Genomic DNA, 13526 nt, shown 5'->3' with positions numbered 1-13526 from the left:
TAGAATAAAAGAGCAGTTAACTTGTGAGAACTGAGGAGCAGAGACTGAATTAGTGCAAAGAGACCGAACTGTAGAGGAAGTGATCCAAACTAAACTCTCACCTTCTGCTGGTTATGACCAAGGCGGCTCATGTCTAAACCTCATTCTGAACTTTGTACGAGCTCTTCTCCTTTAAATCAACATGAGATCCTGCACTCAAGATACCCTGAATTCTTGGATAATAAAAAGCTATACGCTACAGCCACATTTTGCTTTGTCAAGCAAAATAGCTGTGACCATCTGTGACTGAATAAAGATGAACTGCAGTTGGAGAGAGCTACGAGCAACGTGCTCTACACTAGCTCGAAGTTTCAAACCAACTGTAATGCCTGCACTTTAACTGAAGACACTGAAGATACACAACGTTATGATAAACGCACTTTGTGAATTCCCTTTGTGTGTCCAGCAGAGCCGAACAAGGAAATTTACTACGTGCTGAATAAATGAGTAAGCTCATTTTATGAAGCCCCCCCCCCCAATCCACTTAAGACAAGAAAGAGACAAACTGAATAGTGTATCTTCTCTCTAACTTGGCAATTTTGTTTTGCTATCAGTAACTGGTGTGAAGCCCCAAGTCTCTTGGCAGCCAGCCAAGGGACTGCTCTGACAACATCTGGAAAACTCCAGGCTGAAACCTTACCCTAAATTGAAACCATGCTTCGCTCTGGAAATTGCCACTTTCACTGTCCAGGTTCTTAAATAGGAGCTGCTACCTTGAAATCTCAAATGCAAGAGAGCGCCATTAATCGAAGTGACAATGATAAGGAACCCAAAAGGTACAAAGGTGTTAAAAAGCTGCTGTTAAAAGACATGTTCATCATAAGCACAAAAATGTGGCTCGCCAAAGGTCTGTCTCCTAAATGGTTAAATTAGAAACTAAAGTTCAATTCCCCCCCCACCCCCCACCCCCCGAAGCAGCATTTCCTCTCTGTCAGAGTCAAACCCTCACAGCAACATGTTTCTGTTAAGTAACACCGCAGCCGGGTCATGGGAAATTCACTCTTTTGACAATCTCACTTCCCAGCCAGGCCATTGTTAGCTCAGCCTCGCCGCCCTGGAAGCGCGCACATGCACTTTCCCTGCCCGTGGAACTGGAAACCCGCAGCTGCCCGAAAGGAAAACCATGGCCAGAAACTGTATTCCCTCTAACTCTGACATGCTGCTTGATTTAATGCCTCAACACTCCATTCTGCTTCATCAACGACTTCACGTAATTCCTGCTTTACTTTAAGTACACGCTATGTATTTGGTTTAGATATTTAAAAATTAGCTTTAAATATATATTACTTCTCAATATTTGCTTTTAAAAACATAAAACATACATTTACTGAAACACAAGGGAATGAAGTGATTTGCTCAAGGTGACAAAGAACAAGCAGTTCAGCTGAAAAGGCAGCTCTGGGCCTCCCTTCTCTGGGGCCTGGAGCTGCAGCTGGTACCCACCGAGCCACCTCCACACGAGAGGAACGCAGCACAGCATCAGGCTCGCTGTACTGCAGCTCTTGCAGAAATCTGAGTTGGCAAACTTTTGTTAAAATTCTAATTGCGATTGTATCTACACACTTACACAGTCTCTCTTTCACCTCCTCCTGCCTGCTAGTAGAATACTTGCATCTACTAGTGGGGGTTTGGGGACTGGGTTTTTGGGGTGTTTTTTTAACAGCAGACACAAATCACATCTGTGAGCTACTGTCCTTTGTTTCATTCCCCAGAGAAACAAAACGCCTTGTGCCAGCTAACAGGGCTGTGTACCTGCTTTTGACCAGCCGTGCAAGTACAGGGTTTCTACCCCCAGTGCTGGATGAAACAAGGCCCGCATTTTACAGTCGGTGCCCCAGATGCATCTAAGGGATCGCACTTCCAGTTTGGTTATGGCTCCACATAAAATACTCAAAAGCGGACAGGCAAATCTTCCTCACTGGCTCTATCTTCCATTTCTTTGTGCTGCTTTTGCTCCAGCTCAAACAATAAAAGGAGTTCGCCCACTGTTCTGTTCAGCCACTGGGATTTGCTCATGGCCAGTACTTAATGGCAGCTTTTTTTTGTCTGTCCTCTCTCTCTCTGATATGACCGACGTACCGAGGATTCCCAGAAATAAGGAGCTTCTTCACTGAATGAGGCAAGGAACTTTGAAGCATGGCTAACGCAATGCTGAAGAAAGAGCTGTAGTTCAGCTCATCAGCAGAGATTCAGCAAGTGTCTCCGTGTCCCAGGAACACCCTCCCTCAGCTGGGCAACAAATCTTTTAAAACTACAAATAAAGCCTCGGTAAGGACAGAAATGTTTCTAGTTCAGTGACATGAAAACAAAATAAACTCTGCTGGACTAGGAGATTTTTTCAGTAATGAAAAAATGTTGACTTTGGTAACCATGGATTTATACCCCAAGGCAAAAACAGGTGGCAAGCTTAAAAATGTAGGACTGGTTCCCGTATGCTTTGGTTTCCCGGATGAATTTACAAACAGTACCCCAGTAAAGGCTGTTGCTATTTGGGAAAAATGAGGCAATTCTTTTTTACATCAGACTACCTAATGGTTTCTACCTGGAAGAGCATTTGCAGACAGTGTGAGAGAAAGCTGTTTTTCAACATTACCTGATGCAGACTGCGTTTGGCTTGCAAGGCAGCATTTAGCTTCTCTTCCTGCTTCACTCTCATTTTAACAACTTCATGGAGGAATTTTTCTTTGGCTTCTTTTGTATCTAGGCCACTGTCCAGGGCCTGCCTTAGGTGCTCCAGCTCAGCCTCCAACCCGCTGCTGTGAGAGTCAGAATGTGTTGCAACCTCATATGAACTGTTGACTGTGACTGGGGCTTGCATCCCAGGTGAGCTCATGTCCTTTGCAGAGCTGGATGAAGTAAAGGATGGGGAGGAGAGCGAGGATAAGGAGGAGGTGACTGAAAAATAGAAACATTGAAAATTAATAAAAAAATGTCTAAAACTAATAGAACTCAAAATATGCTGAGGCCCTTTTCTACAGAGGAGATACTCAATATTCAATGAAAAAAAATGGAAGAAAGATAATACTTGTCTTATACTTTGATACTTGAAATGGGATGAAAGTGCAAACCTGACTGACTTAAGGGAGCAGCTTACAATTTGCTCGACTTGTGACTTTGGAATTTATGTCACAGTGTTTTCTCCATGGGTTTCTTCAGGGAAACCTACAGTATCCTGCTGTTTTCAGTCAGTAAAGTTTCTTCTTTTTGCATAAACTGCATGCACTGAGAAAGGGCAGCAGCGGATTTAACCAAGTGGCATTAATGAGGTGATACCGGTGTCCATCTTCCTCTTTCGCTGAGATGCCCAACTTCCGAACACCGTTTAAGAACATACTGGCTCTTGACCTCTGCTTTATGTATGCAGCTCCACAGACGCCATACTGAAACTGGGTGACCACAGTCTGCCTTTGACACAAAATTCCACACTTGCAAATGTGCATGCTCTGGCGTTTTTACGGGCTATCTGTGTGTATCCCACAAAGGCTTTTATTGAAGGCTCTCCATCAGAGAGCAAACCCTCGGTTTTTATGTGACCACTGCGCACATTTTGTCCTCTGCACAATGTTTACCTCCTTTAAGACTCCAGGTTAGTGGACACATGTGGTTCAGGTGGTTCTTTTTGCTGATGCGTGTTCCTCTCCCAGGAAGATAGCCCAACCCTTCACCCCCCCAGCCAGCTTCTGTTCCATTCTTAGTTTTCATTATTACTTAAGGTTGCATTTTTACATCCCGTTGAGGTATTAGACTTCCAGAATTATATTTAAACACAACAAAAGTTGAACAGCCAAATCCTGTGGATTACGAAGGAAAATCCAGCACAAATAAACCAAAATAAAGGCAGATACAGCTGTCACTTACACTCTTCCCTGGTTTCTACTTCAATTTCTGCTTCTGATTCCTTATCCTCTTCAGTGGCAGTAACAGTGGCTGCAACAGTGGCGGCTGCTTCTGGGATAGCTGTGTTCTCTGCAGCAAGTTTTCTTTTCCGTGGCTGGACAGTGCTGCTCAGTGGCTCACTGCTCCGTGATACTACTGTGGCACAGGGCGGGTTGCTCACAATTTTCTGTTGGGCTGGAGGCGCCAGTGCCACATTGGGGGCCACAGCATTCTCAAAGCTTTTGTAGGAGTAAAAACTGTTTCAGAGCAGGAGACAAAAGGAAGGAGACAACAGTCACATTCTTGGCTTTAAAATGCTTCCCAATCCATGTGTTGCACTGAAACTGCAAGACACTGCAATGATAGTGAAGTTCCATTGATTTACACCAGCTAAGAATCTGCCTCTATATTTGCTTAGTGTTTTGCACTCATTTAAACATGGAGATGATTTATACAGCTCATCTCCATCCAGTTCAGAAGGGACCATATTCAAGTGCCACATAGTCTAATAGCACCAAAGAGATGAGATATCCCAGAGTCTAAAAATTATAATGTTTCCTCATGATCTTCATGCACTATTGTTTTACTGAACTGCGTAGTTTTACTTCTGTCTATCCACAAATGTTTTGTAAACTTGGAAAAGGCACTTCCTTAAGAAAGGCCACCGGAGTGCAAAAAAATATATTCTTGCCTATCCGTAATTTTTTGACACAGCATGCATCTGAGTGCATGTATATAAAAACACAGTTAAAAACCCCAACAAAGCACAGTTAAAGGACATTAATACTGTAACATCAAATGCATAGAATTTTGCTAAAAACATGGCAAAGACTGTCTTTGTACCTTCAATTCAGCATCTACTATATGATGTATCTTCAGTTATATATCAAAAATTTCTCCTGAACCTGCTGAAGGTGGGTTTTTTCCCAAGATTTAAACTGGCCGAATTTCTCACAGAGGTACAAAGGGCATACTCTTACACCCATTTAGCCCTTCTCTCCCTACCCAATTTAAAAGTCTAAGTCTGTTTAAAAGCAAGGATATGCTGGTAGGGTTTTTTTCCTTTTCTTTTCCTTTTTTGTTTTATTAAATCAATCCCCACAGCTTCTACGAAACTTGTTAGTAAAGGCAGCAAAATATGTTCTCCCTAACGCTCCCTAAAAACACCTGGCCACTTTAGTCAAACTTTCCAAAGAAATCATTACCCTTAGGCAGAAATCTGGCACCAAGATTTTTCAGACTGAACAGTTCCAGTCTGGCAAAGGAACATATAACTGCCCTGACACTTTCCGTTCTGTGACACCAGTAGTCCCCCCTATTATGGGTAGTGACTCATTCTTGTACAGGTTAATTACGTTCCTATGCAAGGGCAGGATCTGGCCTACGACGTCAGCTTTCCAGCGGGTCTGCAAGCCGAGTCTTCTGCAGGCTCTGCTGCCCGCTGGGCTCTAGCAGGACCCCGAGGACCCCTGCCCATCACGGGAAGGGCCTGGGGCAGCCCGTGCTGCCCCGTCAGCCCCTCAAGGCAGCGTGGGGCCATGCTGGCAGCACACTGACCGCCCAGCGCTGCCAAGCTGCGGCAGGTACCAACTGGCCTTTGCCTGGAAACAGCTGGCTGGCCCCTGCCCACCCACACTAAGAGAGTAACTCTATCTTCCTCTGAGCAGTGAGGCCCAAGAGCTTCTGATGATTGTACCCCAAAACAATCAAAAGTTCAGAGAAGCAGCCTTCATTTCAGACCTCTATGCCACATTTCACCTAAGAAAACCTATTTAATGAATGCACAAAATATCAATACTTTTTTGGATTCCCTTCTGCAGCTGCAAATGCTTCTTACTCTGATACTAGTGGACTGGCTGACTGAATTACAAAGCCACCAGTTAACAGTGCAAGGGAACAAACATAACGCAACTTGCTGTCAAATAAATCTCCACAGCTGCCAGCCCCATTCTCCCTTCAGCTCGCGCCTCCTTACCTGTCTCGGATCAATGCGGGAAGATGGGTTGAGAGCTCTTTCTCATTTGCTGATACAGCAGGGGACCAGGGCCGGAAAGCTGAGAGACGCTGACGGGGATGGACACAGCCAATACTCTGGCAAGGAGGGGAAAGAAAAATAAATACGAACAATCTTTTAAACTATAAATTGCAATGGAGCGCTAGTGATGCTTCTCAGTACACGTTCTATTACCTCTAAAACTACTCCCCCACTGGCTAGGGCCTCATTATTTAGTAGAATCTACTGGAAGAGGTGAACTGCACTAACGTAAAACCTCACGTTTTTTCTTTGCCAGTAAGTTACGTGTAGTTTGCAGAGACCACAAAAGGCTCTTGAGTCTCACAGAATTCTTGTACCTCAAAGGCACGAGGGGATTGCTTATTTTGTTGTCAGAGTCAAGGTCAGTGAACACGGGAAGATGGCAAGAAAACTGGGAGGGCTGTATAACTCAATGGTTACTAGGAAAAGGATAGAAATGTTATTACTTTAGGAAACCTGGGCAAGTCCTCTCTCTCCTTTTCTGGTTTCAGTAGGGCAATACTACATGCTAATTTGATCTCCCTTTTCATTACAAAACATTCAGTAATCACCTTGTTAGATGAACTGGATAAGGACCGTAACCAACTGGACTGTTTTTCCTTCTCAGTAGAAGCTGGAGATTGGGAAGCGGAGTCATCTATTTTGGGCTTTTTGGAAGCAGGAGGATCTGAAGGGACCTGAAACAAAGACAGGCAGGAAAAATCAAAGACAGATTTACTCATTTTGCAATCAGCTTAGAAACAGGTTATAAGGCAAAAACAAATTTTGCATTTAAAAGAAAGAAACACTGGGGGTTTTCTGCTTTTTTAAACCTAAGGACAAACAAAGGAGTGAAAACAAGGGACAGACACAAACTATGACATAATGTGGCTTCATTCCTTCATTTAAAATACTTTGATAAAGTGTAGATGATGCAGGAGTGATAGGCAGTAATAGAAGTGAGACATTCACACCGTGTTGCAGAGAACTATCAGCCTTTTATTATTTTTGTATGCAGAAAGGTAAGGTTTAATGTGGTTGCTGAACTGGAAAGATTATTTTAAACGAGAACAGAACAGACTTTGTTATTCTGTTTGCAGTGGTTGTTATGCCGATGACTTCACTACCCCACAGCTGCAGTGGATTCTGGGGGTGCTGCCAAGAGCTGCTTTGCCTTTTCCACAAGTGGCTCAGCTTGGCCCATAAATCATCCTCAAGCATAAGAAAGCCCTTTGGCAAGCAAAACCCCTTTCCTTCAACACTGTGAAGGAATAAAATTCCTATAGTCCCAGAGTGGCTTGCAAAAAAATTGGTAACTACTGGTTTAACTGGTGCACTGGGGATACCAGCTTGAAGCCTTGCCAGTACAAACACGTCTATCAGTAGGGAGGGAGAAGGTTCTGGACCCTATGCTGCATCATGACTAGAAGGAATCAGAGAAACATACCTCCTTGGTTTCTATTCTTTCTTTTCTCTCTTTTTGCAATTCCAAACTCTCTACCTTTCCATGCTCCCATTCAACCTGTTTCTAAGGAAGGCGGCAGAACCATGCTGCAGTAACTAGTGATCGTTCATATTTGTATCACATTTTTTCATCCTTGCACCTCACTGTGATTTTTGTCAGCAAACAAGTATTTATACAGGTGTGTCTCTAAAACACGGGTATGGGCAACATTTTGAGAGCCTGAAATGCTTCAAAACCAGGTCTATTTGACAACGGAAGAAAGGATCTTATTTGCCAATCTCTAGTGTTCTGAAAATCAGTCCCCTTCAAGGTATCTTAAATTGGGAACTTAGAGGCTGCTTCTCCAGATGATTATTCAACTCCTGAAAACTGTGATCTAAAATGACTTCACCTGAAGAGTACATGAGGAACTGAAAGCAGTATTGTTAAAAAGCACTTCTCCAGATTCCCAACTGACTTCCAGACAAACCCAACAGCTATATAACTAGAGCAATGCCATCCCTTTTGCGCACATTAATTAGGAGGAAATTATAACCTCATGTCCACGAACAGTCTACTACTTCCATGGAAGCAGGGCAGTAGTGTAGAACTGTGGCTCAAACCGATGAGTATCTAGCTAACGCCAGTTCATCTGGCAGCACACACCGCTCTCACCGCTTCTACAGCCCAGTGTGCATAGTAACATAATCAAACCAAGTCTGGAGGTTTTAGTAAAACATTCCCTGGCACTCTGGAGCTCGAGGCAGCTTTCCATATGTAGCAGATGAAGAACAACGACATGGGTATGTGTATGTGTAACCCCAAGGACAAAATTAGCCCGTGCCAGTGCCAAATGCCAACTTCAATGGATTTGCAGAGGATTCTTTCGGCACAGCTTCAGGCTTCCCTAGGGTTGACTCCTGTAGTGGCTATGGCACAGTCCCTCCCATCTAACTCAACTAAGAAAAGGCATTTCTAAATGCTTTTTGGAGAAAATGCAGGACAATGCATTGGAAAAGATTTGTTTTTGCTTTCAGAGATGCTGTCTGTGCAGACTTAGTGACAGCATTAGAAAGGTATTTGGCAAGTGACTACTGATCCCAACCCTATCCACTGGGGATGGTGAGCTGTGCGGGGAGGGGAACTTGGGGTGGAGGGTGGGGAGGAAGGGGGGCTTGGAATGAAACAGGCAACAGGTGGCAAGACTCAGCATGGAAACCCGTTCCTCCCCCCGACCATCCGCGCTCTGCTGTCTGCAGAACATTCTGTTCAGGCAGGCGTGGAGACGGCCACCCTGGGCCGGCACCCCTCCGCCACGGGACACGCATGAAAACACGCAGCTCTGGGGAAAGGAGAGCAAGCATTAGGTTTTAGAAAGGTTCAAGGAGAGGTGTTTCAAATAGAATGAACTCATTTGCGTTTTGAAAGATATCAAGTCTCATCTCCAGCTTTTTCGACTTCCTTCCCCCTTCTTTTTCCCCATTCTTTCCCCTTTAAATCAAGGCTGGCACCAACGGTCAGGAGGGCTCTGAGCACAAAACATTTCAGTAGACCTGAGAAATGATGCTTAACCTTTTGTTGCCAGGAGCCAGTATTGATCTGAAAATATGAGCTGCTGCTAGGAAAAAAAAAAAAAAAAAAAAAAAAAAAAAAAAAAAAAAACCAACCAAGGCAGTAAACAAGGTGTGTGCATGGGGGCAAGACAGATTTGCCTTCCCACAAAGAGATGGAAATGGGGTTAAAAAAGGGGGACAGAAAAGCAAGTGCTAAGTGGGGCGTGCAGATTTTTCTAACTTCAAGTCATCTCCCACCAGAAGTCTCTTCAGTATTCCTCACAAACTAGTGCTGTCTAAAGTGGTAAAGCATTTCAGCTAGACTCCGAAAAGGACTGCTGGCAACATAATTTTTGAACTGCTATGATGACCTCTGCCAGTTTTCTTTCCATCCACTATCCCATTTTGTTTACACAGATCATCTGCTGGTTGAGGCAGGAATTGCCTCTCAGTACGTGCTTTAAAAAACCCACCATGTATTTAGGTTCCATTTTAACAATGTAAAAATGTAAGAGTGCTAGTAGTTTCCCACCTGGTCTGAGGCACCACATGTTGTTATTAGTCAAGAAATGGAGGTTGTCCTCTGAAACTCATGAAACAGAAGGCTCCTAGCTACTGCCTGGAGTCACTTGGTTAAATTTTTGCTCTGGTATACGTTTCTATCTGCTTGGACATCCCACTGAAAACATTTTTGTCCCCCCTCCACAGAAATACTGTCATGAACCCATCAAAAATTCCACTTATAAACATGCAAAGCAGGTCAGTAATGTACTGTACCGCACTCCTTGTTTTGTGCAGCCTCTTGACGCGGAGAGAGGCAGAAGCAGATTTGCTCACAACTGCAAGAAGATAGATGCGGAACAAGACTAGATACTGAACACAAAATCTTCTCTTCATATGACTCACCGATTACATCCCACTCTAGGACAGATTCCAGGCAACAATATACCCCACTCTGACACTTCCAACCCAGCCACAGCAGCCAGCAAACCTTGGTATCGGCTCAAATATGGATGATTTTATTTCATTTTCTCTTTGCCAAATAATGAAACATAAAAAGTTGCTAAAGAAATACTGAATATGTAACTTTTTTGCCATCTTCATAAATGACTTATGAAAAACTTGAACCCAAACCCTATAAGACTAAAGTAAGTATTTCCTTATTTCCTATTCAGTTTTTCTTCCATTGCAGGCAACTTAATAATTTGTTCTCGAATGGGCTTTGCGCTGGGCAAAGTGATTTGTTAGTACACATCTTCTCCGATCCACAGATGTAAGAGACTTCATGATACAAAGTGGGCCCAGAAATGCCATGTGAAACTTTTACTTAAGCTTTAACACTGTTGTTTTCTGAAGCAATTGATTTTTCAGAAAAAAACAGATACAGAAAGATTTATAAAGTTACTGAAAAAAATTTGAGAAGTACATTCCAAAGGGAAATTTGGACATGTGAACTTTACTGTCAACCATTTTAAGGAAAACTGAAATTAAGCAGCCCAATTTGGCCTCTAGCCAACCAGGGCCACTTTTGACATGTCAGATCAAATTTTCTACTTCAATTAAGTATTACAGTAACAAACCATGAGACCAGCAGAAAGAATTTTTGACCTTCTCAAATAAGACAAGCCTTCCCTAGTGCTCCGTGCCATGAATGGAACCAGCAGACCAGGCAAGTACGAGGTCAGCACAATATCTGAACGTTACTTCCCGTTGCAACACTGAATGGAAAATGAGCCCAGAAAATGTTCTTAAATTTTAAGATTTGGGAGTGCTCATGGATAGGATTCTGAGTATCTACCAAAGTACATCTCCTTAGGTAATTAACTTTTTTTTCCCTACCTTATTTCCAACAGTATGTAACTGGGATAAGTGAATGACTTTTGTTCCCTCCTCACTCTTGGCTTCGCTGCACCGGCACCGGGCACTCTGTGACAGGGCAGCTATTCACCGGGGATCAGCTAACACCAACACAAAGTGGGCAGCACTCCCTTTGGGAAGGACACACCACCAGTACAGTACAAAGCCTGCAATGTGGTCATGTCATTGGAACTGCAACTGGTCTTGCGCAACTGGCAGCCCAGGCCTACATAAATACATAAATAAATACATAAAGGCATACATTGCCAAATGTGTGCACTTACATCTTGTGTAAAAAACAACCAGCACTATTGAACAGGACTAAATCGCAGTGCAACCCCGTGTTCACAAAACTCCAAGGTCCCTGTTAAAATACTTCAAACTCCAGTGTGCTCTTTGTCAACCTAGGTTTTGCTATGTTGCTCAGCTAATGTGCAGTGATGCACGTGGTAGTGAAAAATAGGCTTCTTTTGCCTTGTTAAGAAGGGAAACATTAGGTGAAAGGAGTTCAAAATATTTAAGAAGCCTTCTGGCCTGTGCAACTTTTAGCTTAGAAATGTACCTTCAGAAAAGCAGCCCATGCTCCAAATTCTCATCTGTCCTCTGCCGATAAAATCTCCCCATAACTGGGTCTAAGTTTAGCATCAAATCCAAAACCTAATTGAAAACACAGATCGCTGTTAAAACAGGGTTAACGGCATATGTTTATCTGTGTTTATAACCTTTCCCATGCTAGGTGTGAATGCATTTCCACTGTGTGTGGTGAAGGATATGAGTGAAAGAATAAAAACTTCAGGCTTCTCTGCTCTTCTAAACTCGGTGATGCAGTGCCAGCCCAGTGCTGCAGCAGCTATTATTGCAGCTTTGAGGACATGTGACAGGCTGGGGGCAAGTGCAGTGACCCACACTGCATGGGGCTACTGAGTCATTGTAGGGCTACCAAACCAATTCATCCCTGCGTAGAAGCCAGACAGTTAAAGGGACAAAGGTGCTCTGGGCAGATGCTCCGATGAGGCTGGGGCATCTGTCCCTTGGCCCAGTCCACTCCTCTTGCAGAAGGATTGGAAACGCAGATACCATACCAGCAGAAATCACAGCATCCTATGCAGCATCTTTAAAAATGAAAGATTTAAAGTCCCCCAAAGCTATCAGGCTATCCCAACACACAGCAACCTGTATTTCAGTCTCTTCAAAAATTAATTGGGAAAATACTGGGAGGCTGAAGAATTCTATTTCATATTCCTAATTCTGGTGTAAAACAGAATCACCTCCACTGAAAACTCTGCAGCTAGAAAAGCATGTGTAACCAGAGTAAGCAAAATAAATAAAAACAAAAGGGCTGTAAATCTATAGATAGCGTACTATCATTTTGTTCAAGCTATTGCTTCTGCTGCTAGTTCATGCAAAGAGCTGAGTTCAGTTATGCCATGAGAAAGGGTGGGGCTTCCTGCCTCATCTGATACTCCGTCTGGGTGTGAAAATTAAGCAGCTTTCTCATTAGGGGCACAAACCGCAAGAGGAGACACTGGTCTGATACAAGCGCAGAGAAACCCCAGAGAGAGACTACTTGGATTCGAAATGTGTCAGACATCAGAAGATAAAAATACATTGAAAGAGCAAAAAGCTGATAGAGAGCACACTGTGCCACTAGCATCAAGTGCCCCTACTGGTGTTCAGTGCTAAAGCTGCGGTGGCGCAGCACCACCAGCTCAACGGGTCAGTCCTTGAGGTTCCCTGAGGGTCTGCTGGCTGAGCAGGGTCTTCCCACTAACCTAGTGAGCCTTTGATTACAAATTAACTGGTTGTTATGTTTTTCCTATTAAAAGCTACCACCTGAGCATCTCAGCTCACATTTGCTCATTTACTCCAAGGGAATCTGGAATTTAGGCAAACACCTAAACCAGCAGCTGTCCTACAGAGAGCAGTAAAGGTGCAATATCCTATTGGCAAGTAACACATCTGTACCACAGGCCATGGAAATTCTGAAAGACTAGCCTAACACCTATTTCTCAATAAAACTTTCCTCCTTAGGTAAATTGGATAGGAAAGATGATTTTGTAGCCGGGACTGGGGTGGGACACACAAGCAGGAAAGGGCTTGTGACTCCAAGTTTTGCTACTGATTGATTTCTAAGACCCTAAGCAAATAATTTCCACTACCCTCCCCTAGGAAACTAAAACTAATTCTGTTCAAAAGATGTGTCAAGAATAAAACTCTCTGCCACTACAGCTATACCAGTAAAAATGTTACAAAAGTGCCTGAAGACTTTCACCCATTTCAATTTATGGATACCGCAAGTTTTCCAGAGCAGTGAAGAGCCATCTCTAGTAAATTCATGCCAGTCAGCAACAGGCTTCTTTTCCTTAGCTACTTTATACAGGCCGATCTGTCAGATACTTGCTGGGTTACAAGGAAGGGACTGGACAGGTACACATTTCACTAGGAAAACAGCATCATTTTAACATACTTGGGGAAGCCAAGGACCAAGTGGGAGTTTAGTCAACAATCTTTCTCACCCTTCGGAGGTGTTCTTCTATGTCAGGATTTAGGCAGGATGGATGGCATTTTCAGAAGCTCATAAGCTGTACTAGAGCAAAAGCACGTGAAAAGCCAGGAGAAGTCATGCTACTGAGATGCTCCATTTATTCTCCAGGTTCTGCCAAGCTTATTTCACCAACACTACCTTGTTCTTAAGAATAAACTTATCCAACAGCCAAAAAAAACCTCCACACAGTGAAAAAGA

The 13526-nt window shown here is 43.4% G+C and overlaps 1 protein-coding gene across 2 annotated transcripts in view; it reads right to left on the bottom strand.

The window, feature by feature from the left end:
- The window catches only part of SKI (SKI proto-oncogene), a 119813-nt gene that overhangs the window by 8535 nt on the left and 97752 nt on the right, over window positions 1–13526 (bottom strand). For both annotated transcript variants that reach the window (XM_042794279.1, XM_033007778.2), the window contains 4 exons: window positions 6502–6627; window positions 5891–6006; window positions 3898–4172; window positions 2633–2934 (listed from right to left, as the gene is read on the bottom strand). In XM_042794279.1, coding sequence (XP_042650213.1) covers window positions 2633–2934; window positions 3898–4172; window positions 5891–6006; window positions 6502–6627 — 819 coding nt within the window. The remainder of the gene's footprint in view (window positions 1–2632; window positions 2935–3897; window positions 4173–5890; window positions 6007–6501; window positions 6628–13526) is intronic.

The sequence above is a fragment of the Tyto alba genome, unplaced genomic scaffold (genome assembly GCF_018691265.1).
Source record: "Tyto alba isolate M040663 unplaced genomic scaffold, T.alba_DEE_v4.0 Super-Scaffold_20000042, whole genome shotgun sequence".
Lineage (NCBI taxonomy): Eukaryota > Metazoa > Chordata > Aves > Strigiformes > Tytonidae > Tyto > Tyto alba.
Note: the sequence above shows the minus strand (reverse complement) of the source record. Positions and strands in the feature narration are given on the sequence as shown.